Raw genomic sequence first — 26,366 nt, 5'->3', positions numbered from 1 at the left:
CAATTAGCTTTATCGACCAATCTTGCTAACTCTTTGGGGAGGCCATACCACATCATCATATCCATCATCTACATTCAAAATCTATGTTAATATGTGATTAAGAATACTCTAACCATCAAGGATAAGACATTAACAGGAGAGTGGAGACTAACATTACATGTAATCAACTAAAACTCATTGTATAGTTCTTGTCAAAGGATGACTCAAACGTGGTTTGGCATTAGAAGGAACATACCTGAACACTACAACATCACCACGCACAAACTTGTAATCCTTGAGGCAAATTTTGTCCACAAGTACAATATCATCTACACCAACAATTGAACATCTAATAAGAAAAGAAGAATAGACCAAAAAAATGCAAGAGTTAACTATGAACCAGTTTTGGCTAAAGGACACTTACCTAAATAAGAATTTTTCTGGGGATTCATTGTCGGAGATCATCTACAACAAAATCCACAAGGCTCCAGAGTTAATAAAGCTTTTAAATAATCTTTTCTAATACAAAATGACATAATCTATCAATTGCATCTTACAATAATCTTAAATAATTCTCATTCCAAACCAGACCTAATACAGTTATACCAGACTAAAAACCATAGTATTGTCAAGCAGCATGAACTGATCTTGTGAATCTAACCTTAATTAAACCTAAGTGAACTAAACCTAATCGATTCATGGAGATGCAGCTTAAACCGTTTGCCATTTAAAAAAAAAAAGAAGATAAAATCGTACCAATAGAAAGAGATTGGAGCATCGAAAGTGAGATTGAATCATTGACCATCAATAAAATTAGTGCTGGGTTGCTTCTTGATTTTCCTCTAAATTCACGTGCAAGGAACAATACACTCGTCGTAGCCAGTATCATCGTCGTAGCCAGTATCATTGTCTTCACCAGTCTCAGCGGGCAGCCTCGTCCCGTGTCCGATGTAATGAACGACAAGAACGTTGCCAATATCAGCAGATCCGATTCCGATGAGATCCTTAAGCGCACGGCGGATGTTCTTGCCAGTGGGCTGTGTAGAGGATTCATCGGTGTCGATGAGGACGGTGATGTCCTCCTCGGAGAGAGATAGATCGAGAGAAAGAAAAGAAAGAAAAAAAAAAATTCACACGCATTTTTTTTGTGTCCTAAGATATATTTCTTAGCTTAATTAATATTTTTGATTATTTTTTTTCAGTTTTACGTTAACATATTTGCTAACATATACTTTGTTCAAAAGAAAAAAAAAATTGCTAACATATATGAAACTGGGCTTTAAAAAAAAAAAAAAAAACAAAGAAAGAAAGAAGAATTGTTTATTGGGCTATGTCAAATAATTCGGCTTATTAAACTAAGAGAGGTGATGATATGGCAAAACTAAGAGTGAGGAAAGTGAACTTTATATATACAGATGTTTTAAAGTAAGTTATTATTCCATTTCAATATTAGACCTTGCTGTTGGAATCAACCAAATAAATAATTTTGCCAAAATTCATGTATTCCATATCTATATTAGTATTTTTGTAGCAACTTTTGCTCAAAAATACTAATATAGAAAATTCTCACAATAAATGTCATTTAATGTTATATGTTCTACTTATTCGATGGGCTTTTGTTACACATACCCATCTTTCAACTTTCAGTTTTGTTTGAACCTATTCCCCTTTACATTATAAGCCTAACAACCTATTACATCTAAATGAATTAATTCACTTGCCCCATTAGTTATCAGATTGAATGCATGATATACGATTGCTATATGTATTACGCAAACGAAGGGGTAAACCTTACCAATTATGACCCAATCGATTTCCAAAATCATATCAAAATAATGAGGCAAGTTCTAGATTATTGTTAGTTCCTTTATAAGACTCTATATAAAATATTCGAATTGTCTGGGTTGCCAAATCATGCTCTACGTCTGAAGGTTGGTTGTCCTATAATGTTGCTAAGAAATATTGATCTTAAAGGTGGATTATGTAATGGTACTAGGCTCCAGATCACACAACTGGCTAACCATGTGGTAGAGGCAAGGGTTATTACAGGAGACAGAATAGGTGATAAGGTTTTGATTCCTAAGACATTGCTTACACCATCTGACACAAAACTACCATTTAAAATGCGGAGAAGGCAGTTTCCTTTATCTGTGGCATTTCCTATGACGATTAACAAGAGTCAGGGACAATCTCTTGAGAAAGTAGGACTCTATTTGCCAAGACCGGTGTTCTCTCACGGCCAACTTTATGTTGCTCTATCGAGAGTCACTTCGAAAAAGAGATTAAAAATTCTTATTGTCGGGAAAGATGGACAGATTGACAGTAAAACAACTAACGTTGTTTTTAAAGAGGTTTTTCAAAATCTGGGAAACTAATCAGATTCTACTAGACCTCTTTGCTTTAAGGTACGTTTGAAGTTAAATATGTTAATTGTACTTAAAATTTTGTAAAGTTATTCTTACTATTACATGGTGTATTTTTTTTAACCCAGATAAGTGAAGCTTAAGGTAAAAGGACGAATGTCAAAGGCAAGAGTGTGAAGATCAACCAACTCAAGACTATATTATGGTTTTTCAAAATTCAACAAATAAATCACAGACAATCTTTACTACTTTTTCTCAAAAACTATAGTTTATAGTATTGTGATTTAAAGAACTATATGTTTTGCAGACAATTATTTTATAATTCACATTGCTATTCAATTATTTTGACGAGTTTTGAATAATAAACAATACTGACCTTTTTCCATTGCTTATGTGAAAAGAGCTTCATGTGTGTAGACAACATATCAGCAGTTTATTGAGTATGTGACCTACATAGTAGAAGTACACGTTAATTTATAATTTTATAAAAAAGGAAATATGATATGTTTGAAATAACAAACAGATTTATTATCTTTGTGGGAGCAGATCATCGAGATGAAATGATAAATTGGAGTCGCGGCAACCATCCATTATCAATGATCCGCGGTATACCTTGACCTGCCGATTGAAATCCCTGTTGCCCAGAAATCAATCAAAAAATCAGATTTTGAAACCAAAACCAAGCCTATACATCTCATCGGTTCAATTAGTTTTACAATTTGTTCTTCCTAATATAATCGGAGATAATGATTTATACCTTCAACGGATCCTCATATCAATAAAAACAAGTCTGTTAACAAAACAAAATCTAAACAAGTAGAACCCGGTTTTATATGACTTGATACATATTTTCTGACTTAATTACAGAATCATGGACGAAAGATTAGATCATCGGAGCATTCAAAATAACACTACCATCAAAGCTGATAATTTACCTCTTCCATTTCTAGAATCCCAATCTTCTTCGCAGTAGAGATCGATAAAATATTAGAACCCAGATCAATGTTTTTTTTATATCGGTTAGCGAAATTATGGACATCGAATTTGGAATCTGATGAGTTTGTATTTTTTTCTATGAAAGGAAGAAGAAACTAAACGTCGCTATTGATTTCAATTTTAGGACCTTTTTTTTTCTTAAAAATTATGGGAAGCCCAGTAGAGTCCAGCAACAAAATTATGATCCAATAAAAAAAATAAAGGCCCAAACAAAACCATAGGAATAATCACTTAATATTAAGTAGATAATTTTTAAATATCTCTTTGGGGTCCATAAAATATTCATAAGTTTAAACTTACAAATTAAGCATAAGTTTTTAAAAAAAATGGTCTTTAGCTTGACAGAATTTAGGCAAAAAATTGTGTATATAATTACATTATATACATAAAATAACATCATATCATTCACTTATACACATATTAATAATTCAATATCATTATCAGAATTATATATATATTTTAAAAATATATAGACAACAAACTTAGACAAACATTATATCATAAATTTAAAAAGATTATATTTTACAAGAAAATAAAATAAAAATTTGCGCCGCGGTGTACCGCGGGTATTGATCTAGTATTTTATAAAAGTATTGATGTATTAATGTGTTAAAAATATTAGATCAGAAGTCTTTAATAAGAGAAGGTCTTTAAAAATATTAAACTTGTCATTTTTGTAAGTACCGGAAAATATCAAATCCTAGAAAAGGCAAGTAAATCGGATACATTTTGAAGCAGCTTCCAAAAGGGAGGAAACCGGGGTTTCCACGGGTTAGCAAAAACCGGCCCGAACGAAGTAGTATCTGATTTGAAATTACTAGAAGAAAGCAGTAAATCGGATACATTTTGAAGCAGCAACGGGTTTAGCAAAAACCGGCCCGAACCTCTTCAAACGAGTACTCAACAGCAACGGGTGCTTCATCCATTCTCTTCTCCACCGCATGAGTGAACGGCGTTGTTGCCTCCATCATTGCGACTGAAGCTGCCGGAGTTGTTGGTACAACTCTTTCGTTTTCTTCATTGGTTTTAGGTGTCAAGATTCTCTCCTCTAAAGATGATGGTTTTGTTGTGTAAGCATCCCTGTGATCTTCTGGGGAATTCAGGATATTGGAAGTGACAGGTGAAAGAGGCTTCCTAAGCATTGGAGATCTCCCTTTGCTCGTCACATTTTTGCCTGAAACTGAGACGTTCTTTGATCTGAGACGACCTGGAAGCTCTGAGTTTCTCCTCCCTAAACATTTGACACAAACTCTCTATAGTTAATCTCTTTCTAAGTCTCAGTACCAAAATCTGTCTAATTATTTATGTACCTGAAGGAGTTGGAAGAGTTGAATCTCTTCTACTTGCGTTCTGGTCATAGTAGCTGTTCTTTTTGCCATTGAGTGATGCCTTCTCAGACTTCAAGCTTTGATTAAGCATGGCACCACCAAGTGAGAGTTTTCTGTTCATGGCAGCATTCACTGGCGTTCTCAGTGGTTTCTTTCCGCTTTTATTTGGGCTTGGTTTAGACCCGTAAAGGGCTTCTTGTTCTGTTATGAGTTGTCCATGGAGTTTCTTCAGATCCTGAGATGAAAGCAACAATGTCAAAATTGCTAATGATGTTTGTCTCAAATGCTAAGAATACGTTCCTGGTAATAACCAGTGTTCCTTACTCTTTGTCTCTGTTTTTCATGCTCTTTCTCTCCCCATAGAGTCTTGTGCTGATCAAGCATCGATAAAACTCGGACCTGAACAATCAAAGGAACATGCTTTTGTGTATAAAAATGCTGACTTGTTAAGTGAGTAGCACAGAGTCATTAATCAGTAAAAAGACACTTACACCATCATATAAGAATTCATTTCCTCTTTCAGCCTCCCAAGCAGTGACTTTGGCAGTCAAAGCCTCCACCATCGCTGCATCAACAGCCGCAGAGGTATTCAGTTTCTAGGGTAATTAAAAGCTAAAGTTATGAATTGAGGGTTTTTGTTATACAATCTAAAGAGCAAGAATGTTACCAGGAAGTTTATTGACAAGTACACGGGCTTTTTCAGCACGCTTTAATGTAAGATGAGCTCCTCTTCCAGCGTTGTACCGGTTATCATCCTGATAAGCCAACAATGTGAGGACTAGAAAAAGATTGAAGCAGGCATATAGATTGATATTAATTTTCTAACCCGATTGTACTCTTCAAGCCAAGACTCTTCTTCACATGCTGACATCCATTTCTCCACTTTTTCAAGAATCTCCTTCCTGCTTGAAGATTCCTCTTTGACCTTTGCAATCTCGGAATCAATTTGCTCTAACAACTGCTCAGGATCCTTGACACCTAAAAGATGAGGAGAAGCATGCAATGTATTAGCATTTGCATATAATGAGCATAACATCAAAGTGATAGAATTATCAGCACTGTTAGATGTACAAATAAGCCAAATAATGGTTTACCAGATTCTATAGCTTCAACTGAAAAGTTTTCTGATTTGAGAACTTCGGTTGCCATGTGCATCTTCCTTGATATTTCCTCAAGCTCAAGCTTCTTTCTTAGTATCACCTCTTTGATCTTAGTTATTTTAAGCTTGCTAAGCCTAGTGACTTCATCATCAACCTGTAATATAAACCCACATTATAAATTAGTCTTTATAAATGGATAGAGGAGAAAACACAGCAAGGTTTGGTCCTGTGCACTCACGCATTTAATGGAAGCAACAGATAGTATGTTGGCCTCAGTTATTTCAGGCTCAGACAAAGCGATGCTGCAGGTGACATTGTGAAATATCTTTTGCTCTTCCGCAGGCGTGTCCAGCAGATTCCAGAGCTCCAACAAGGAGACCGCAAGATCTTGAACCTGAAAAGTAAGTGATTAGAGTCAGAAATCATAAGCACGCAGAAATTTTTTGCAACCCATTTCAAAAAGACCTAAACCTTAGACTACTAACCTTCTGCATTCGCTGTAACTTGACCTCTCGTAAATTCATAATCATCATATCCAACTTATCAAGAGTACTTCTGTTCACATCTCTGGTGTTAGAATCAACCAGAGATGAATGTATCCCTCTTAGAATGTCCTTGAAATCTTCACCAAGCACCGAGCACAACGAGTTAAGCATTTTCAGCAAACGTTCTACCTCTTCCATTCTCTTACTCTACAATTTGAAAAGAATCAAAATTAACATATTGGAAAAACAGTTAAACAGTTGCACAGAATCTTGTAAGTCCCATGTCATGAGATCTAGCAGCAAAACTAACCTTTTCATTCTGGATTTCAGCCAATTGCCTACGCAACTCCTCCAACTTCTGAAGCGAAAGATCAGTCTCTTCTGCAGCAAACTTCTTCAGATAATCTGTTGGATTTCCAAGTTGAGATGACAACTTCAGTAACTGATCAATGACTTCACGAAACCGATTCATTCTCTCAGCTTTCTTTTTGCGTAGTCCATCCAATTGAACATTAACATTCTCAAGCTCTTCCTTCAAGTTTTCTCCCAATCACCAAGAAGAAGGCAAAAACACATCAGTACTTGCCATAACTCAAGCAGACAAAAACAAAAAAGTTAACAGAATCTATAAATAAAAAAACACTTGCATGAATCTCTTGTCCACCCATAGAAGAGCCAATGGCTGCAATTTCAGATCTTCCAAGGGCGATTTCTTTAAGCAAATTGGCTTTACAACGACTAGCCTCTTCAACTTTTCGCTTATAAACCGAGAGACACTCCTTCTCGATATCAGCCAAAGCAGTATCCTTCTCATCCTCAGTCTCTCCCATTTCATTCCATATTTCCTGATACCAAAATTTGGTAAAATCCTACATTAAAACCAAGAAGAAAAAAAAACGTAATCTTGAAACGAAGATGTGAAACAGAAAGATTTAAAAAAAAAAAACCTGCAATTGACGAAGTAACAATCCACATGTAGTCTCGATTCGCGAAAACTGCTCTGTTGAATTCCGCATCATGATGATTAGAACACGCTAGATCCTTCTCTCGAAAACCTAAATACAAAAAATAAAAAAAACCCCAATTATGAACAATTTGAACATCACCAATAAATTACTCAGATTCTCGATTACACAAAAACCTAACAATTCTGAAACGAAATCTCTGATTCCTCCGCAGAATCAAAATCACAGAAAATCGCGATGATTCAAAAAGAAGTTCAAGATCTGTACACATCTACGAGAGAGAAGAGCGAGGGAGAAGAAGAAAAAAAGAATCTACCTGGATCAAAGATGAGCAGCGCCCAAGAAGTGTGGGAAGATATGATCAAGGAAGGAGAGAGCAAAATTAGGGTTTATAAGAGTTGGGAGTAAGGAGAACAAAGAAGAGTAACGGATGTAAAAGTTAAAATTTGAACAAGGAGCGGGAGGAGGGTCCGTTACGATCCGGGGCTCACGATTTTGGTTGACGTGGAATGATCTTAGCCGTTGTTTTGAACTCATCTTTCCTATTTTGCCTTTTCCTTTTTTTTTTAACGGATCAGATTTCGTGAGCGAGCAATAAAGGCCTTGATTTTTTTTGAAATAGGAACTGTTCGGATTTTTTTGAAATATAATTGGCTCCATTATTGATCCTACTTCCTAAATGAAATTAAAAATGGCAATCAAGATTTTTGTTTTGCTAACAAAAAAATAGTAACCACAATAAATAAACAAAAATATACTCCTGAATTAGCACAGACGACTGTGACATATCTGATATTTTGAAATTTACTTTGTTGAAGTCAATCAAATCACTAAAATTGATTTGAGTATTTTTCTACTTTAAGCGGGTGATAATGGTAAGAGACTTCGAAGGATAGACTTAAAAAGAACAATATTTTTTTCAACCATCGAGTGAGATTAATACCGTGATTTTAACAATATATGTACTTTTCCGAACACCCGACATTACCAACAAAGAAAAATATATAACATAAACACCCTTCAACGGATTAGTATTAATTCATTGTTAATTTGCACTATACTCTTATATGGTACGTATGTATGTTCATTGTTTAAGATTTACAGAAGCATTACAACATAACAAAATTACAGATGGAGTTTGGATGAAAACAGATCTTGTAGAAAATTAATGGAGAGAATATACAACTTTTTCAAGTTAGTACATTAGGGTAAAATTAGTTGGATCAAGGATATAAACGAATGACATTTTAGTAGATTTTCAAATAAGATAAACGGTTGTGATATGAGGAGTTTTTTCCTCTTTTACTTAAGCTAAACTTCATTCAACGTGTGACTGTGACACATGACATCATATAACAATTCAATCACTTTGTTCTTTTTGAACAATCACTTTGTTTATGTGGCCAAAACCACCCCAACGCATTGTTTTTGGTCGTAGTAGTTAACATAAAATCATTATTATTTAATCACCACATCCACAGTAATCGTACAAACCAAATTGTTTATGATGATTGGAATATGGAAGTGGATAAAAAGAAGAGCTTAATAAAAACAAAAACAAAAGACGAACCAAGCTTTGTCTGAATTTGTGGAACGAAAAAAATAAAAAACCAAACTATTGTGACTATGTGGAGAGAACAATAAAATAATGCCCCTCGGACTTATCAGTATTGTCAGACCGAGCCTTATTATAATAATGAAAATAAAATCAATTAAAAGAAAACCACACATCTGAAAAATATTACTCAAAAAGCCCTTTTTTTTTTTTCTGCTCTCCTGCTCTCTCTCTCTTTCTCTCTCTCTCTTTTTGCTTCATCGTCGCGTCGTCTTCTTCACCATCTTCGCTCTCTCTCTCTCTCTCTGTCTGAGCTAGCTACTTCTTCGTCTTCCAGATGGATTCTCACAAAACCGAAGAAGGTCAATTCCATCATCATGATCTCGATCTTGATTCGACGGCGGACTTAATCGTTCAGTCACCACCCTCCACTCTCAACCACCACCAAAATTCCGAAGTCGATCCCGATTTTTCTCTCCCGGAATTCGTACTCTTCCGTTCTTCTCCATCCGGAGATTCCCCAGGTCAATCCTCCGACGAACACGACGATGCGTCTCATCCCTACGCCGGAACCCCCAAATTTGATGGTTCTTCAAATTCTAGGGTTTCCAGTGACGGAAGAGATGAGTTTTTTATCAGCCCAGAGTCACACATCTCAACTCAGTTCTACACTTTGAACGCTGATTCTCACGCTCTCATGATCCTCTGTCTCCGTGAGGGACGTCTAGCTACTCCCGCGGAGATCCGTGTCGCCACGCCTAGGTCTGTACTCAAGTCATGGCGCTGCGTTTGGAAGGACCGAAACGAGGAAACAGCTTACATCACCGCATGGAAACGGATCCAGGATAAGCTCACTTCCCGCCTTGATCCAGCCACTGGTAACGAGTTTCTCTGCTTCAAGAATAATACTCAGCAATTCGTCTCTCACATTAACCAGTGGCAAGATATAGTCATGGGCTATCACGCTGATGGCGATTTGAAACACCTAGGACTTAAAGAGACCATTGAAAGGATTAAACAAGTTTGGACTGTTGGTGCTAAGCTCTATGGTATTCCCGAGAGCTTTATTAGGGTTTGTCTAGCCGCATGTCCTGTTTGTAATGCTGAATCTGGTTCCGCTTCGAGGAACAAACGGCGTAGATTTGAGTATACTGAGTCTTTTGATGTGCCTGCCAAGGAGGTTCCCGACAGGTTGCAGCAATTGGCTGCCAAGCACAAGGTTGTGCTCTGCATTAGGCAGAAGTATATTAGGTATAAGCCATTTATGGCAGAGGTGAAGGATTATGCTTGTCATAGAGCTGGAGAGCCTAGCTCAATTAAGAAGGCTAGGATTTTGAAGAGGGAGCCATATCAGTCGAAGAAATGCGGTTGTGGTTTTAGGATTAGAGCTATTGTGCCCATTGCTAACTACAGTGAAAGGACCAAGACTTTTGTATACCAGGAAGAAGGGACAGCTGTTTTTAAGCTATACGCTGTCCATTCAGGACATGAGCCAGGGGCAACGGATGGAAATGCGAGAATCATGCATCGGGTTGTTGGTCATAAGGATTTATTGATGGATCAAGAAACTGTCTACGGAGTGCAGGAAGACTTGGAAACTGATGGGGTCAGTGGCGATATGCGTTTAGCTGTCTTGCATCAGGTGCAGGAACTAAGGAGTGAACTTTGCATTCTGGAAGGAAAGCTTGGAACGTTTTCAGAAGAGGTGTTGGGTTCAATGTCCAGCGAGTTGTTTGAGATGCTCAACAAGATCAGGAATTTCGGCGATGAGAGTGTTAAGGGGACAACGGGCTTGCTTCCAGAGAAGACAGACTCAGATGAAATACTTGTTGGAGATAATGATCTGGCACATTGGAGTGACCATCATCACGAGCATTTATATGGAGATGGGAAGGATACAGAACTTATTGAAGATGATGAGGACAGTTTTGGGAGGAACCTTGATAATGTTGTTCCTTGGGAAGAGATAAGGCCACCGTCGGGTTGTGGAAGTCCAAAAGATATCTTGTCTGAGACATGCAAGCCTGACAAATGGTTGAAATGCAATGACTTTAATGAGAAGAGCATTCTGAATAGCGAAGAATCTAAACTAACAAAAGCGATGATACACGATGGAGGAGGTAGTATAGAAACAGATGTAGGTTTAGCTGGTATACAAGTCGATGATAGCTTCTATCAAGAAAACTCCAAGTGGTATGATTCTCCTTGTGGTTTGGATTCAACAACAGACGGTGAAGACAATGGATTCAGACACGGGGAGATTTTGTAGAAACGCGGTAAGGAACCAAGTTCTAACTCTCATATCTCACACATCTCGTTATGCATATCCTTCCCCACTTCATAACTGGGAATCAGGTTGTATATTTTATATCTTCTATACTTCTATTACAAAGGTTTCAAGGATTTTTTGTTTTTGCTGGTTGTTGTAGGAGTTTTATTGTTGTGTGGTTATGTAAAGTGAAACCTAGATTGTTCCTCTGCATATATTGTTAATTTTATTCAACTAAGATTCTCACTTTTGACTATTGTAAAGTGATAATCTTTTGCGCCCAAATCATTTTTGGTTTCAGAGATGACTTGGAACAGTAGGATGTGGAATTTTTCTGTGCAAGTTAAGTAGAACGCGAACCTCCTCCTACATTCGAACTTGATTTGGACAGTTACATACTTGATTATGCGTTTCGAGCGAGACTCACTAGTTTTTGTCCAAGATTTTTAATTAATGTGACTTTTCTAGGCTAAACTTTAAGAATTTGGTAATTGTAATATTACAAATGCGTATGGTTTTGTACCATTTTGGATATAAAAAGCACGTACACTAGCCGGGAACACGCTGCGAATTCCCCGGCGATCACCAGCTAAGAAATGTAGTGATGTAAATGACGAAATTGGTGTTTTAATTTCTCTGAATTTACAAAGTGGCTCTCTTCAAGTCCAGTGTCAACTGAAGGGTATTTTGGTCATATAATTATGAAACTTTCATTTTCGATGGCAGCAGAAAAATCAAACTGCGACGACGCGATCTGAAGTTTTCGTCTCATCAAGCCTCTCTGCTCTGTACCCTGCAGTTTCCTTTTTTTTGCAGCGGTTTTGAGTCAGACTCGCCGACCCAACTCGGATCGGACTCAGAGCTCCGACGCAATTCGGTGAAGAGAGGCTGTCTCGTCTCTGTTGCTCTATTGTTCTAGATCTGTGAGTCGCCTGAGCTCGTTGTGAAAATTGGGAATGGCTTCCTCGGAAGCTGATTCCCGGTTGAGCCGAGTCGTAACTCCAGCATTAGAGAAGATCGTCAAAAACGCGTCGTGGCGGAAACACTCGAAGCTCGCTAACGAATGCAAAGCTGTTATCGAGCGGCTAAGTTCGCCGCAGAAACCACCTCCTCCGTCGTACTCTGCCGCTGCTGACTCCGACTCTGATTCCTCTGTTCCCGGTCCACTTAACGACGGTGGTTCGATCGAGTACTCTCTCGCCGACTCTGAATTCATCTTCAGCCCTCTGATCAGTGCCTGTGGCACAGGCCTCGCCAAGATCGTGGAACCTGCTATTGACTGCATTCAGAAACTTATCGCGCATGGCTACATTCGTGGTGAATCGGACCCGTCCGGTGGAGCGGAGTCCCTTCTCCTTTTTAAATTGATCGAGTCCGTTTGTAAATGCCATGATTTGGGAGATGAATCCATTGAATTGCCTGTGTTAAAGACTCTGTTATCTGCCATTAACTCCATCTCGCTGAGGATCCATGGCAAATGCTTGCTCCTAGTCGTACGCACTTGCTACGACATTTACTTGGGAAGCAAAAACGTGGTGAATCAGACGACTGCCAAGGCTTCGCTGATCCAGATACTGGTGATTGTTTTCCGGAGAATGGAGGCGGACTCGTCAACGGTTCCAATTCAGCCGATCGTAGTGGCTGAGCTCATGGAGCCGATTGAAAAATCAGATGCGGATGGGACAATGACGCAGTTTGTTCAGGGTTTCATCACCAAAATCGTGCAAGATATTGACGGAGTGTTGAACCCTACAATGCCAGGATCAGGCTCAGGATCTGGATCAGTTGGCCAAGATGGGGCGTATCGGACTACCACAGTGGAGACTACGAATCCTACGGATTTGTTGGACTCCACTGATAAGGACATGTTGGACGCAAAGTATTGGGAGATTAGTATGTACAAGTCGGCTCTAGAGGGAAGGAAGGGGGAGCTAGCAGACGGAGACGCTGAGAGAGATGATGATTTAGAAGTTCAGATAGAGAATAAGCTGAGGAGAGATGCCTGCCTGGTTTTCAGGGCGCTTTGTAAGCTCTCCATGAAGGCGCCGCCAAAGGAGTCTTCAACAGATCCACAGTCGATGAGAGGGAAGATTATGGCTCTCGAGTTGTTAAAGATCTTGTTGGAGAATGCTGGAGCTGTCTTTAGGACAAGCGAGAAGTACGTTAAAAACCTCTTTAGCTCTTATTTTCTTTTGAGAATGTAAGGGTGAATCAGATTTTTCATTCTTCTGATGAATTTCCATCTCTGCTGAACAGGTTTTTAGGTGATATCAAGCAGTTTTTGTGTTTGTCGTTGTTAAAGAACAGTGCTTCTACTCTTATGATTATCTTCCAGCTTTCTTGCTCTATTTTCATCAGTCTGGTTGCAAGATTCCGGGCTGGATTAAAGGCTGAAATTGGAGTTTTCTTTCCAATGATTGTTCTTAGAGTCGTGGAGAATGTAGCTCAACCTAATTTTCAACAGAAGATGATTGTTCTTCGGTTTCTTGACAAGCTTTGTTTGGATTCACAAATCCTAGTTGATATATTCTTGAACTACGACTGTGATGTCAATTCATCAAATATTTTTGAGAGGTATATTATGGTATCCCTTGATGCTTCGCTGTTCAGAGTTTGAGTTTCTTTGAGGTGGAAGTTCTTTGTGTAATTTATGTTTCCTCTGTATGATCATGTTTAGGATGGTCAATGGTCTCCTTAAAACGGCTCAAGGGGTTCCCCCTGGTACAGCTACAACATTGATGCCACCTCAGGAGGCTGCTATGAAACTTGAAGCCATGAAATGCTTAGTAGCCATATTGAAATCAATGGGAGATTGGTTGAACAAGCAGTTGCGACTGCCAGTGTCTAATTCATTGAATAAATCTGAAGCACTTGAGATCGATCTGGGACCTGGAAGTCCCCAGTTGGCAAATGGAAATGCTGATGAGTCTGCTGATGGGTCAGATACCTATTCTGAATCTTCAGGAAGTACATCTGATGCTCAAGCTATCGAGCAGCGCCGGGCTTACAAACTCGAACTTCAGGTAAGAACGTAAAGATGTTTGGGTATTATGCAGATTATTGAAATAAGTGACATTTTATAATTGTTCTGTGGTCGTTAATGCTAATTTAAATGTTTGTCCCAGGAAGGTATTTCTCTTTTTAATCGGAAGCCAACAAAAGGTATTGAGTTTCTCATCAACGTGGGCAAGGTGGGTGAATCTCCTGAAGAAATAGCAGCTTTTCTCAAAGATGCGTCAGGGTTAAATAAAACTTTGATAGGTGACTATCTTGGAGAAAGAGAAGAGTTACCTCTCAAGGTGATGCATGCATATGTGGATTCTTTTGATTTTCAAGGCATGGAATTTGATGAGGCAATTAGAACCTTTCTTGAAGGTTTTAGGCTGCCTGGAGAAGCACAAAAGATTGACCGAATCATGGAAAAGTTTGCTGAACGTTACTGCAAGTGTAATCCTAAGGTGTTTACTAGCGCAGACACAGCTTATGTTCTTGCATATTCTGTGATCATGCTGAATACTGATGCGCACAACCCCATGGTGAAGATCAAGGTTTGTTTCATTCATTGTCTAGGTATATACAGTTACTGTGTTAGTTTGAGGTAGAATGTTGATGACGTTTTTTCTGCACTTTTTTTTTCCTTTTGGAACATATACAGATGTCTGCAGATGACTTTATCAGAAACAATCGTGGGATAGACGACGATAAAGATTTACCTGCGGACTACATGAGATCGCTGTATGAAAGAATAACAAAGAATGAGATAAAAATGAAAGAAGATGATCTACCTTTGCAACAGAAACAATACTCAAACAGAATGCTTGGTTTGGATGCTATATTAAACATAGTGATTCGTAAGCAGTGGGGAGATTCATATGCGGAAACAAGTGATGATTTGATGAAGCATATGCAAGAGCAATTTAAGGAAAAAGCTCGCAAATCTGAGTAAGATCACTCACACTTCCTTGCATCAACAACCATTTTTCTGTAACATATAGTATTCATTCAACTCAGAACTACTCTCCTGAACTGTTCCATCTTTTAGGCATCTTTCAGCTGATACAGTATTTAAATTGAATTGAGTTTGCAGGTCAACTTACTATGCTGCCACAGATGTGGTTGTTCTCAAATTTATGATTGAGGCTTGTTGGGCTCCTATGCTTGCTGCATTCAGTGTGCCGCTAGACCAGAGTGATGATTTGATAGTGATTAACTTATGTCTTGAAGGCTTCCACCATGCAATTCATGCCACTTCTTTGATGTCTATGAAGACCCATAGAGATGCATTTGTGACTTCACTAGCGAAGTTCACTTCACTTCACTCCCCAGCTGATATCAAGCAGAAAAATATTGAAGCCATCAAGGTTGGTGTTTTACATCATTAAGGTTTTTATGTGATTATTGTTTATAATAGTCTTCTTCCTTCGTTGTACCAAAGAACATGCTATGTCTCTTGAGTATACTTTCCCCATCTTAGCTCGTTCGCAGTCTATTCCTTGCATCACTTTTATGTCGATAATATTTCCTTCCTGATCTTGCTGTCGCCTTTTCCCCAGTAAAATTTGTCTGTATCCCAAATTAATATTGGTTGTTTTCCAGGCGATTCTCAGACTTGCAGATGAAGAGGGCAACTATTTGCAAGATGCTTGGGAGCATATACTTACTTGTGTTTCCCGTTTTGAACAACTACATCTCTTGGGAGAAGGTGCTCCTCCAGATGCCACTTTTTTTGCTTCCAATCAAAATGAGTCGGAGAAATCAAAGCAGCCCAAACAATATATACTTCCTGTTCTGAAAAGGAAGGGTCCTGGGAAAAGTCAATATGCAGCTACAGGTGTCTTGAGGGGTTCATACGATAGCATGAGTCTTGGCGGAAAAGATTCTAAGAACGTGAGACGAGAACAGATGAGCATTATAGTTTCAAACTTGAATTTGTTGGAGCAGGTTGGTGAAATGAATCAAATATTTTCACAGAGTCAGAAACTAAACAGTGAAGCTATAATAGACTTTGTTAAAGCTCTCTGCAAAGTTTCTATGGATGAGTTGCGGTCTCCGTCTAATCCACGAGTTTTTAGCCTCACGAAGATTGTTGAGATAGCGTAAGAATCTCCTAGTTTCTTTCCTCTCTTTTCTCCCATATACTGTATATAAGAGACGTATTTTGTTCTTAGCAATTTTTCTATTTGACAATTTTCTGTTTGTAATTGGTGACAGGCATTATAACATGAATCGCATAAGGCTTGTTTGGTCAAGCATCTGGCAAGTGTTATCGGGCTTCTTTGTGACCATTGGATGCTCAGAGAATCTTTCAATTGCAATTTTTGCAATGGATTCCCTGCGCCAGTTGTCAATGAAATTCCTGGAACGGGAGGAGTTGGCTAATTACAACTTCCAGAATGAATTTATGACACCATTTGTCATTGTTATGCGTAGAAGTAATGATGTTGAGATCAGAGAACTTATCATCCGATGTGTTTCTCAAATGGTATTGTCGCGTGTAAATAATGTTAAGTCAGGATGGAAAAGCATGTTCATGGTAGACATTTATTGTACTTCTCTTGTAACCGCATTTGTTCAAGAGGGTTTTGGGTTACTCATGTGTCCTCACAAAGTATTTTCTTTCTTTGCAGGTTTTTACCACAGCGGCATATGACGACCACAAAAATATTGTGTTTTTGTCCTTTGAGATTATTGAGAAGATTATCCGAGAATACTTCCCATACATCACTGAGACAGAAACTACCACTTTTACAGATTGTGTGAATTGCCTAGTTGCATTCACCAATAATAGATTTAGCAAGGATATCAGTCTCAGTTCCATAGCTTTTCTCCGATATTGTGCAACGAAGCTTGCAGAAGGAGATCTTAAATCGCCATCAACAAACAAAGACAAGGAAACTTCTGGAAAGATTACTCAGTCATCTCTCCACACTGGAAAAAGTGGGAAACAAGAGAACGGAGAGATTGCAAACAACAATAATCATCTCTACTTCTGGTTTCCCTTACTATCAGGTATAACATTAAATTAATTAGTCTCTACACTAGGCATTTTTTAACTACCTTTTTTGGTTCTTATTGAAGGTTATATTTATGTGTTTCACCTTCCTATGTATAATGTTCAGGCTTATCAGAGCTTAGTTTCGATCCAAGACCAGAAATCAGGAAAAGCGCACTACAGATTATGTTTGATACCTTACGCAACCATGGCCATTTATTTTCTCTACCGTTATGGGAGAAAGTATTCGAGTCTGTGTTATTTCCTATATTCGACTACGTGCGGCATTCTATTGATCCTTCTGGCGAAGACGAATCTGCTGATCAAGGAAGTTATGGTGGTGATGTGGATGAGCTGGATCATGATGCATGGCTCTACGAGACATGTACATTAGCACTACAGCTTGTAGTGGATCTCTTTGTCAAATTCTACGCTACAGTGAATCCACTTCTAAAGAATGTACTAAAGCTTCTTGTGAGTTTCATAAAGAGACCTCACCAGAGCCTTGCAGGGATTGGTATTGCTGCGTTTGTTCGTCTGATGAGCGATGCCGATGGCTTGTTCTCTGAAGAAAAGTGGTTAGAGGTGGTGTCATCTTTAAAAGAAGCGGCGAAAACAACGTGCCCAGATTTTTCTTATTTCCTCAGTGAAGAATATGTAGAGAGAAGCCAGAGAAATGCTCTCAACATTCAGAATAGTAATGCTGAGTCTGCTCCTCCAATTGGCGGAGATGCTAATGAAGAGAGCCAGAGAACAACAACCCGTCTTTATGTTGCTATCTCTGATGCTAAGTGCCGAGCCGCTGTTCAGCTTTTGTTGATTCAGGTTGGTTCCTCTCAAGCCTTTACGTTAACATACTATAATAACGTTTTCCTTCAAATGTACCCACAAGTTTTATTATTTCTCATCGAAATATTTCTTTGTAATTGTTCAAACACAAACAGAAGGATAAACTCCTTTTGCGTTTGGTATGTCCGTTTACAAATTACAAAAAAGTTATGCAAGTTTTGTTGATGTTGATGTTGTTTATTTCTATGTTTTTTCAGGCTGTGATGGAGATTTACAACATGTACAGACCTCAGCTTTCTGCGAAAAACACATTAGTCCTCTTCGATGCATTGCACAGTGTAGCTTTACATGCTCACGGAATAAACAGTAACACAATCCTCCGTTCAAGACTGCAAGAGCTAGGACCAATGACACAGATGCAAGATCCTCCACTACTTCGTCTTGAAAACGAGTCTTACCAAATCTGCCTCACATTTTTACAGAATCTTGTTACAGCTAAAACCAAAGGAGCAGAAGAGACAGAGGAAATAGAGTCACTTCTAGTCAACATCTGTCAAGAAGTTCTCAACTTCTACATCGAGACTTCTTCTTCTGCAAAAAAACAACAATCAGAATCATCACGGGCCAGTGAATACCGATGGAGAATACCTTTGGGATCAGGAAAACGAAGGGAACTAGCAGCAAGAGCTCCTCTTATAGTTGCAACACTTAATGCAATATGTACATTGGAAGAGGCACCATTTGAGAAGAACCTGACATGTCTATTCCCACTTCTGGCTAGCTTGATTAGCTGCGAACACGGCTCTCACGAAGTTCAGATTGCTCTCGCGGATATGCTTGGCTTATCTGTTGGCCCGATTTTACTCCAATGGTGCTAACTTTTGCTCTCTATTCTTTTTGGCTTTTCATCTTTCACTTTGGCGCGATGTGAATGCTTGCCTGCTTGCCTGCTTGCCTGCCTTTATAAAGTTCTCTTTTTAATTCATCGCGGTTCACAGACTTGATGGGCTTCTCGTAGGCCCAATATTTGCAAGCTATAACTGGTTTCCGTCAATACGACGCCGTACTAATCCTTGTACGGAGTGATTTCTTATTTTGTCAAGTTCTGATTAGGTAATCAAGTAGAACAAGTCTAAAGTAGAAAAACGTTGCACGATAGACTCGCTCATTCTCAAACGCGAGGTTTGAAGCCTATTTCGACAAAATTAGTCAAGTCTTCTTTTTTTTTTGGATCAAAAGTCAAGTCTTCGTACATAATAAATTAATACTATAGGCTACAAGTCTTTACACAATGTACATTAAAGAAAAGGTAAACGTACAACGACTAACTAGTGAAGACGATCATAGTTAAAACATGTTCACTAGCCTTTAATTGAGCCGATCACGACCATTGTTAAATTGTGTTGCGTTGCATGGGTTTCAGAGCCACATGCGCCCATCATTAATTAATTGGCTCCTCTCTCACAAAATAAGGACAAAACCTGAACTGGTGGGTCGGATCGGTCGGGTAAGTGGGTGGGTATGACTTGTGAGCACTGAGCAGATATGGATTGAAGGGATCACGCTCAAACGTCGTAGTTCCCTCCTTAGTCGACCTACGCATCTTCTCTTTTTCTAAAGCGGTCAAACACATTCGCGCGCGCACACAACACACACGTACAATCCAAATCCAATCACTCTTGAGTCTTGACAAATGACAGACAAATGACAAGTGTCGTCCAAAATGTTCTTGAGGGTGTTGCTAAAATCACTGGTTATGAATTTTAAATTTCAAAACAAAATAGTATTAAAATAATAACTTCACGCGTGTGTCAGAGTGCATTGCACGTGTGGACTGACCCCTAGCATTTGCGGTCTCCAACCCCATCTTTTTTATTTTTGTCTTCCATAAGTTTTTGGTATTAATTCTTAGATTACTTAGCTAGGGATTGACATTACAATTATACATGCACATATGTATAGTTCTGATTACTGACATGATTTACAATGACAAAGCCTAAAAGTCTAAAATCAATATACCAGCCAATAGGGAAATAAGTCTTATTATATCGTACTAATCAAATAGCCTAAAGGGACTAATGTAAGTTATGTAACTTAGTAGTAGTAGTAGTAGTACTATAAATTAAGAATAGTGTGGTAAAAGGATGGTAGATTATACGAGTACTGAGGTCTGAGTAGTTTATATACCCACAAGACACGGTCTGACTCGTTATGTTTTGTAATCTGGCTTCATTAGTGTCGTTCGGGTCCCCCATTCCCGTTTTCATGTCCCGCACATGCTAGCTTTTCACTGTTTCATAAAATTTCACCATCATCATCATGGTTAACGGTAATTCGTTCGTGTATCTTTCCAATAACGCTTCTTCTTGTTTTTTTTGATTTGTTTGTTATATATTGCTTCATATTTTCCGTTTTTTTTTATTCAACTCTTTGTTTTCCTTTAACATCACACTTCAAAAGACCTAAACTAGTGGAACCATATACCGCACCATGTGAGCACGCTCTTGTGTCATTGACAAAAACATAAACCCTAATCACAAACCTTTCTCTCTCCTTCATGTATCACACTACGTCACTTACACTTTTCGTCGATCTCTCCTTCCCAAGCCCTACCTATATGTATACATAATCTTTGATTAATTTTCTTCTTCTTCACGGATCACAAATCTAATCATTCTCAAAGCCTTCTTTTTCTGTACATTGACAAAATAATATAATGGATGAAGTCTCTCGTTCTAACCCACCGCATCTACTGTCAAGAGACCTTCAGCTCTATCACCATCAAAACGCTGGACTTAAACGCAACCGAGAAGAAAACCAAGTCGTTGACCCCAACAACAACCACTCTAATTCCTCCGGCAGAGACCAAGCCACGACACCCTCCGGAGAAGATAATACCAAGAAAAGAAGGCCACGTGGCAGACCCGCTGGTTCCAAGAACAAACCCAAAGCACCGATCATAGTCACGCGAGACGCCGCAAACTCCCTTCGATGCCACGTCATGGAGATAACCAACGGCTGTGATGTGATGGAAAGCTTAGCCGTCTTCGCTAGACGCCGTCAGCGTGGCGTTTGCGTCTTGACTGGAAACGGCGCCGTTACAAACGTCAACGTTAGACAGCCCGGTGGAGGCGTCGTTAGTTTACACGGACGGTTGGATATTCTTTCTCTCTCGGGCTCGTTTCTTCCTCCACCAGCTCCACCAGCTGCGTCTGGTCTAACGGTTTACTTAGCCGGTGGTCAAGGCCAAGTGGTCGGAGGCAATGTGGTGGGACCGCTTATGACTTCAGGTCCGGTAGTGATTATGGCTGCTTCATTTGGAAACACAGCTTACGAGAGGCTGCCATTGGAGGAGGATGAGGTGGAACCTCAAAGAGAAATAGATGCAAACGCGGATAGGGCGGTTGGAACGCAAACGCAGAAGCAGTTAATGGGGTCGCCGTCGAATTTAATAAACTCTGTTTCGTTGCCAGATGAAGCTTATTGGGGAACGCAACGACCGTGTTTCTTAGATAATTAATTTTTAAATGTACTGATCTTTCATATTCTTCTTTCTTTTTTGACTTTTTAAATTTCTAAAGATTTAACTAGGTTTTTGTTTTAATGTTTGATCAATGCGTCATGCTTTTGGGAATTCTTAGATTGTGCCATATCGTTTTTAAACGTTAGTGATCGGCTTTTGCGTGCGTTGACTAGATGTCTAGATGTCAACCAAGTACTAGTGGCAAATTTGTTTTGCTGAATAAGTATTACTTTTGATGTTTGGTACTTTATATGTTTATTAACATATATATGATGTATTGTAACCTTTTTCCGCATACTCACGTCAAAACTTTACACCCACATGAAAGCTAACGTACTTAATTTGACGACACTAGATTTGGTACCAATTATTATCTTCATTTTTCTTTTTCTTTTGATAGTTTTGTTTTCAATTTTTGTCTGTATTTCACTTTTTAAAAAAATAAAGGAGCATTCCAGGGCTGGTATCATTACAATGGCAAAACTAGGAACAAGGTGATTGCATTGGCAGACACTTGTGTCTTATGACTTTATTCTTTTTCTTTTGATACTTGTGCACAAATATTTACATTTGTGTGCATACATACAAACATAATTAATGGTTACTTTACACAAGGTCAGTCTTATTTTCTGTGCTTATACGATAATATATTCACAAAATTTTCGACTGGAAAGATTATAGAACAACAAAATTCTGAAAATAACTGATGAAATAGAATTGTGCAATGAATGAATGATGACATCACAACTATATTAACGTTATAAAATCTTTTTGTTAAGAATATTTTATTTTATCTCATGCGCATGAGACGCGCGGAAACCTCTCGAGGCTTATAGGCCGAATCTCTCAACCCTACTAAAGCCCAATTAAATTAAGGAAGCCCTAAAGCGGCCTCCTTCGTTCATCATCATCTTCTCTCCCGCCGCTTTTTTTTTTTTTTACTCCTTTTCCTTACAACAAACCTATTACTTCTGCCGGAATCTGACGTCAGCATTCGCAGTCACCACTTCCGGAGCACAACCGATCTTGGCCTCGCTGCAACATCGATTATCTGGATTCGGGAGTGTGCCCACTATTATATCATCTCTACCTCCAACTGATCTCGCCATCTCTCTGGTCTCGTTGTTCGATTTTGATTCTACTAGGGTTTCCGTTGAATCTAGGGTTTGAAAGATGGCAGCTTTGAAAGGTTACGGCTTGATCTCCATTGAATCTGCCCTCCATTTCCCTCGCTTACATCAACTCGATGGCTACAAGAGGTTGCTCTATCTCTCTCTCTCTCTCTCTCCTTTATCAATGCCCATCTTGTTGTGTAGTTTCTCTTTGCCAAATCTCATTGGGATTATAGCTTCTGGGGAATTGGATTTGCTTAGATAGCTCTCTAGTGTCATTGAAATCCTTGTATCAAATAATGATCTGGAATTGAAAGTGTCAAAGATGATTACAAAGATAAGTAATGAAAAAGAATCAGTTTATTGTTGTGTGATGAAGCGGAAGGATTGGCTGGATTAATGTAATTGGTGTCTCTGAGACATATATAGTCTCATGATCTCTTAGTGGCCGAGTTATACATTACTTGCACTCTGTCTTGCCTAAAGTTTGTGAATTTTATGTTGTTTATTGGCTTATATCACAGAAGGAATGCGAAATGGGTGTCTCCAAAAGCAGCTGTTGTACCTAACTTCCATCTCCCAATGCGCAGTCTCGAGGATAAAAACAGGTTGATTTGAGTTTCTTCTTTTCCTTGTTATGTTTACTCTTTGATTCTGTTTCATGCTACAGCTTTCTCTTGTTTTATTTTTTTTTTTGGTTGCAGGACAAACACAGACGACATAAGGTCCCTTAGAGTGATTACAGCCATCAAGACACCGTATCTACCTGATGGAAGATTCGACCTCGAAGCTTACGATGACTTAGTCAACACGCAGATTGAGAACGGCGCTGAAGGTGTGATTGTTGGTGGTACAACCGGTGAAGGCCAGTTGATGAGCTGGGATGAACACATAATGCTTATAGGCCATACTGTTAACTGTTTTGGCGGAAGGATCAAAGTCATTGGAAACACCGGAAGCAACTCGACTAGGGAAGCTATACATGCCACTGAGCAAGGATTCGCTGTGGGAATGCACGCTGCACTGCACATCAACCCTTACTATGGGAAAACATCCATTGAAGGCATGACCGCACATTTTCAAACCGTTCTTCATATGGGACCGACGATTATTTACAATGTGCCAGGTCGAACGAGTCAAGATATACCTCCACAGGTTATCTTTAAACTCTCTCGGAACCCGAATATGGCTGGAGTTAAGGAATGTGTTGGTAATAACCGAGTTGAAGAGTATACTGAGAATGGAATTGTTGTGTGGAGTGGAAATGATGACCAGTGTCATGACTCTAGATGGGTTCATGGGGCGACTGGAGTTATATCGGTTACAAGCAATCTAGTTCCGGGTTTGATGAGGAAGTTAATGTTTGAAGGTAGAAACTCAGGGTTGAACGCAAAGCTTCTGCCTTTAGTGGATTGGGTATTCCAAGAACCAAATCCGATTGGTGTTAACACTGCTTTGGCTCAGTTAGGTGTTGCCAGGCCAGTTTTTCGATTACCTTATGTGCCATTGCCTCTGTCCAAAAGGATTGAGTTTGTAAAACTGGTCAAGGAAATCGGGAGGGAGCATTTTGTAGGAGAGAGAGATGTTCAGGTTCTTGATGATGATGACTTCATCTTAATCGGTCGTTATTAGACCGTTTTCCTTGAAAAATTTGGCTCTGTTTATACTTCTCGTTGTTGGTTATTTAGCTGATGAGACACTCACAGATGGACCACAGAGTTGTTCTACTGGTTGTAATGCTTGGTCTGTTGATGAATCTGGATGGGTTTTGCTTACACTCTCTCTCCCTCTCTCTCTCTCTCATCTTGGATGATTGTGTTTTGTCTCTGCGTGTTTGGCTTCGTTATATTAATGGCATAATAAAGTTGTGTGAGCTTGGTCCTCAAGATTGCTATCACGGATCGGTAACATCGATCGTCATGTGATTAAAATTAAACGCACAAAATGATCATGGATACATGTTTATTTATACCAAAACTTATCATTAGTTTGATCTTTTTATTGTTCCCACTTCCCACTAAAGGTGGAAATCGTCTGGAAGAAGACGAGAAGAAACGTAATTAAAGAAGCATGATTCACGAAGATCGCAAGAGGAAGGAGGTGGAAACAGGGGAAAGTGTAGGATGAAGCAGAGCGAACAGAGCGTTGTTTTCTTGGTGGAGAAGAAGAGCTTTCTTTTTTAAAGCCTCATTCTTCTGTATAATGCTTTGATTCTCTACGAGAAGCTTCAAGTTTCTCATCTCCATCTCCTTATTTGCCTCTCTCAGTAATCTTCTCCTTCTGCCTCCAAAGAAAAGAAATAACAGAGTAGAGCTGCTAAAATTCATAACGCTAAAACAGAGCCAATGTGTGTGAAGAAGCTTGATAAATACGGAAGATGAAACTGAACCTGGTGAGATTAAGGACACGAATATGGATTTGTTTCTTAGATTTACGTCTGTTATGGTGCGAAGCTGATCTCATCGTTAATGTTTGAGTGTCTGGAAATGGTGGCTTTGAAGATTTAAGACACATCTTATTCTTATGGTTTTATTCCGCACAAGAACTGAGTAAGCACAAGGGAAGAGAGTAAGCATTATATATAGATCATGATCTACAAAACTGTTGTGTCTTTTGAGAAAGAGAGAGAGATGGAAAAAGATAAGGCTTTTGAAGGTAATGATGGCAAAAGGAAACTCATGATTATAGAGGGGCCAGGGATGCATGAGTTCAGGACGAAGATGATGAAGAAGAAGACCAAAACAGCATCTTCTCTCTCTCTCTCGGAGTCTCAGTTTCTTGTTCTTGATTGAATACTAACTGTACTATTAGAGGAAACTTAGTATAAGTAGTTGAGAGGTACATATACCAAATCGACCATAACAAAATAACAAATCATTCAATTTCATACCAATTGACTACTTTAATTGTAATTTGCTATAGAAAGTTATATATTTGCTACACTTTTATTATTCAAAGTTATATTTCTCCATAGCACCTTTTGTTTTGAAAAAGGCTCAAAGAAGATTCCATTAACTTACTACCAAACCTATTTCAAAGGTCGAAGTATTGGATTCGCGGTTTGGCATATCGTGTTCAAACCTGGTTTCCCTCATAACTAGGGTCTAATGTGAAGGAAATAACCTTAGTCCCGAAGAGACTTATATATTTTGTTCCTATGTAAAATCTAAGCATGTGATATGAATAGTGAAAAAATATAATTGATCGAAGGACTAGGACCACTATAAAAACTCTTACTCATTTCTTGTGTTGATATTTTCTTGAGATGAAACCAAGTGTAGAAAGACAAACAAAGAAAGAAAATAATAAGCGAAGGTGAAGAAACTAAATACTACTAAAGACTAAATTGCAAATTGTAGGAGCTAGTCAACATCCAGAATTATTATCATCATGCTTCAAAATGATCAAAGTAGTTATGATTCCATACCTATATTAGTTACTATTTATAGCCATTCCTTAGAGTAGGGCACATTGTCTACCACAAACAAAGAGATGAAGGTTGCTCTTCTTCATGTCAGACAAGCCAGAGAATAATAAATAAATAAAAAAGCACAGAAGAAATGATCATAAATGGCAAAAGATTTACCATAGGCTGTGGGAAATTTCTGGAGTTGTTTGATGCATAAGAGTGGTCCATATAAAAACCACCACGCCGCTTCTTTACTGCAAGATGGTACCATATGTGAATCCCTAGCTAGCGTAGCACTCTCATGCATAATGCGTACGATAAGTAACGATTCAAATTTTTTTAATCATTTTGCTTACATAGTCAAGCCCCAAAAACAGTAAAGATGATGACACGATACAATCTTTTGGAGTCAGCTAGACGTTTAGATAAAAATTCAGCATGGAGAGGTTCATTTCTTATGTATCAGTGTCACCAACGTCCGACACCATTAGGCATTAGCGT

At 38.7% G+C, this 26,366-nt stretch overlaps 6 protein-coding genes and 1 long non-coding RNA gene across 8 annotated transcripts; 4 read left to right on the top strand and 3 right to left on the bottom strand.

Moving 5' to 3' along the window:
* On the bottom strand, nt 1-3,428 carry LOC104749249. The gene is made up of 5 exons (XR_761351.1): nt 3,278-3,428; nt 736-2,976; nt 404-444; nt 236-308; nt 1-68 (listed from the first exon to the last, which is right to left on the bottom strand). It is a non-coding gene; the product is annotated as an uncharacterized LOC104749249 (long non-coding RNA).
* LOC104749248 (65-kDa microtubule-associated protein 4-like) lies at nt 3,978-6,824 on the bottom strand. Its single transcript, XM_019238156.1, has 10 exons — nt 6,562-6,824; nt 6,252-6,458; nt 6,005-6,160; nt 5,761-5,920; nt 5,493-5,644; nt 5,334-5,421; nt 5,158-5,231; nt 4,991-5,065; nt 4,649-4,901; nt 3,978-4,569 (listed from the first exon to the last, which is right to left on the bottom strand). Exons 1-10 carry the CDS (start codon nt 6,721-6,723, stop codon nt 4,202-4,204), a joined length of 1,695 nt encoding a protein of 564 aa, XP_019093701.1. The 5' UTR covers nt 6,724-6,824; the 3' UTR covers nt 3,978-4,201.
* Nucleotides 8,988-11,325, top strand: LOC104749247. The gene has a single exon (XM_010470838.2). It carries the CDS (start codon nt 9,109-9,111, stop codon nt 11,038-11,040), a length of 1,932 nt encoding a protein of 643 aa, XP_010469140.1. The 5' UTR covers nt 8,988-9,108; the 3' UTR covers nt 11,041-11,325.
* Nucleotides 11,752-18,914, top strand: LOC104749246 (brefeldin A-inhibited guanine nucleotide-exchange protein 2). The gene is made up of 11 exons (XM_010470836.2): nt 11,752-13,198; nt 13,297-13,614; nt 13,718-14,063; nt 14,166-14,588; nt 14,696-14,982; nt 15,128-15,401; nt 15,637-16,136; nt 16,252-16,573; nt 16,668-17,049; nt 17,160-17,857; nt 18,079-18,914. The coding sequence occupies exons 1-11, from the start codon at nt 11,997-11,999 to the stop codon at nt 18,697-18,699; spliced, it is 5,373 nt and encodes a 1,790-aa protein (XP_010469138.1). The 5' UTR covers nt 11,752-11,996; the 3' UTR covers nt 18,700-18,914.
* LOC104749245 (AT-hook motif nuclear-localized protein 18-like) lies at nt 20,285-21,627 on the top strand. Its single transcript, XM_010470835.2, has one exon. It carries the CDS (start codon nt 20,538-20,540, stop codon nt 21,339-21,341), a length of 804 nt encoding a protein of 267 aa, XP_010469137.1. The 5' UTR covers nt 20,285-20,537; the 3' UTR covers nt 21,342-21,627.
* Nucleotides 22,254-24,329, top strand: LOC104749243 (4-hydroxy-tetrahydrodipicolinate synthase 1, chloroplastic-like). 2 transcript variants are annotated; one of them, XM_010470833.2, is made up of 3 exons: nt 22,254-22,603; nt 22,984-23,064; nt 23,161-24,329. In XM_010470833.2, the coding sequence occupies exons 1-3, from the start codon at nt 22,518-22,520 to the stop codon at nt 24,086-24,088; spliced, it is 1,095 nt and encodes a 364-aa protein (XP_010469135.1). In that variant the 5' UTR covers nt 22,254-22,517; the 3' UTR covers nt 24,089-24,329. The 2 variants fall into 2 exon arrangements, with proteins under 2 accessions (XP_010469135.1, XP_010469136.1); XM_010470834.2 differs by having other exon boundaries at nt 22,981-23,064.
* On the bottom strand, nt 24,402-25,186 carry LOC104749242 (protein LITTLE ZIPPER 2-like). Its single transcript, XM_010470832.2, has 2 exons — nt 24,846-25,186; nt 24,402-24,736 (listed from the first exon to the last, which is right to left on the bottom strand). The coding sequence occupies exons 1-2, from the start codon at nt 24,968-24,970 to the stop codon at nt 24,532-24,534; spliced, it is 330 nt and encodes a 109-aa protein (XP_010469134.1). The 5' UTR covers nt 24,971-25,186; the 3' UTR covers nt 24,402-24,531.

Source organism: Camelina sativa, chromosome 16 (genome assembly GCF_000633955.1).
Source record: "Camelina sativa cultivar DH55 chromosome 16, Cs, whole genome shotgun sequence".
Lineage (NCBI taxonomy): Eukaryota > Viridiplantae > Streptophyta > Magnoliopsida > Brassicales > Brassicaceae > Camelina > Camelina sativa.
Note: the sequence above shows the minus strand (reverse complement) of the source record. Positions and strands in the feature narration are given on the sequence as shown.

Excerpts from the sequence above, each read along its gene's own strand:
- LOC104749248 (XM_019238156.1), bottom strand. The coding sequence starts at position 6,723 with ATGAATCGGTTTCGTGAAGTCATTGATCAGTTACTGAAGTTGTCATCT. Across the intron at positions 6,459-6,561 it reads CTGAAATCCAGAATGAAAAG|AGTAAGAGAATGGAAGAGGT; the intron begins GTTAGTTTTGCT and ends TTCAAATTGTAG. Across the intron at positions 5,921-6,004 it reads CTGTTGCTTCCATTAAATGC|GTTGATGATGAAGTCACTAG; the intron begins GTGAGTGCACAG and ends TTTATATTACAG.
- LOC104749247 (XM_010470838.2), top strand. The coding sequence starts at position 9,109 with ATGGATTCTCACAAAACCGAAGAAGGTCAATTCCATCATCATGATCTC.
- LOC104749246 (XM_010470836.2), top strand. The coding sequence starts at position 11,997 with ATGGCTTCCTCGGAAGCTGATTCCCGGTTGAGCCGAGTCGTAACTCCA. Across the intron at positions 13,199-13,296 it reads GTCTTTAGGACAAGCGAGAA|GTTTTTAGGTGATATCAAGC; the intron begins GTACGTTAAAAA and ends TCTGCTGAACAG. Across the intron at positions 17,858-18,078 it reads TTCAGCTTTTGTTGATTCAG|GCTGTGATGGAGATTTACAA; the intron begins GTTGGTTCCTCT and ends ATGTTTTTTCAG.
- LOC104749245 (XM_010470835.2), top strand. The coding sequence starts at position 20,538 with ATGGATGAAGTCTCTCGTTCTAACCCACCGCATCTACTGTCAAGAGAC.
- LOC104749243 (XM_010470834.2), top strand. The coding sequence starts at position 22,518 with ATGGCAGCTTTGAAAGGTTACGGCTTGATCTCCATTGAATCTGCCCTC. Across the intron at positions 22,604-22,980 it reads CAACTCGATGGCTACAAGAG|AAGGAATGCGAAATGGGTGT; the intron begins GTTGCTCTATCT and ends CTTATATCACAG. Across the intron at positions 23,065-23,160 it reads AGTCTCGAGGATAAAAACAG|GACAAACACAGACGACATAA; the intron begins GTTGATTTGAGT and ends TTTTGGTTGCAG.
- LOC104749242 (XM_010470832.2), bottom strand. The coding sequence starts at position 24,970 with ATGTGTCTTAAATCTTCAAAGCCACCATTTCCAGACACTCAAACATTA. Across the intron at positions 24,737-24,845 it reads CGTGTCCTTAATCTCACCAG|AAGGAGAAGATTACTGAGAG; the intron begins GTTCAGTTTCAT and ends CTTTGGAGGCAG.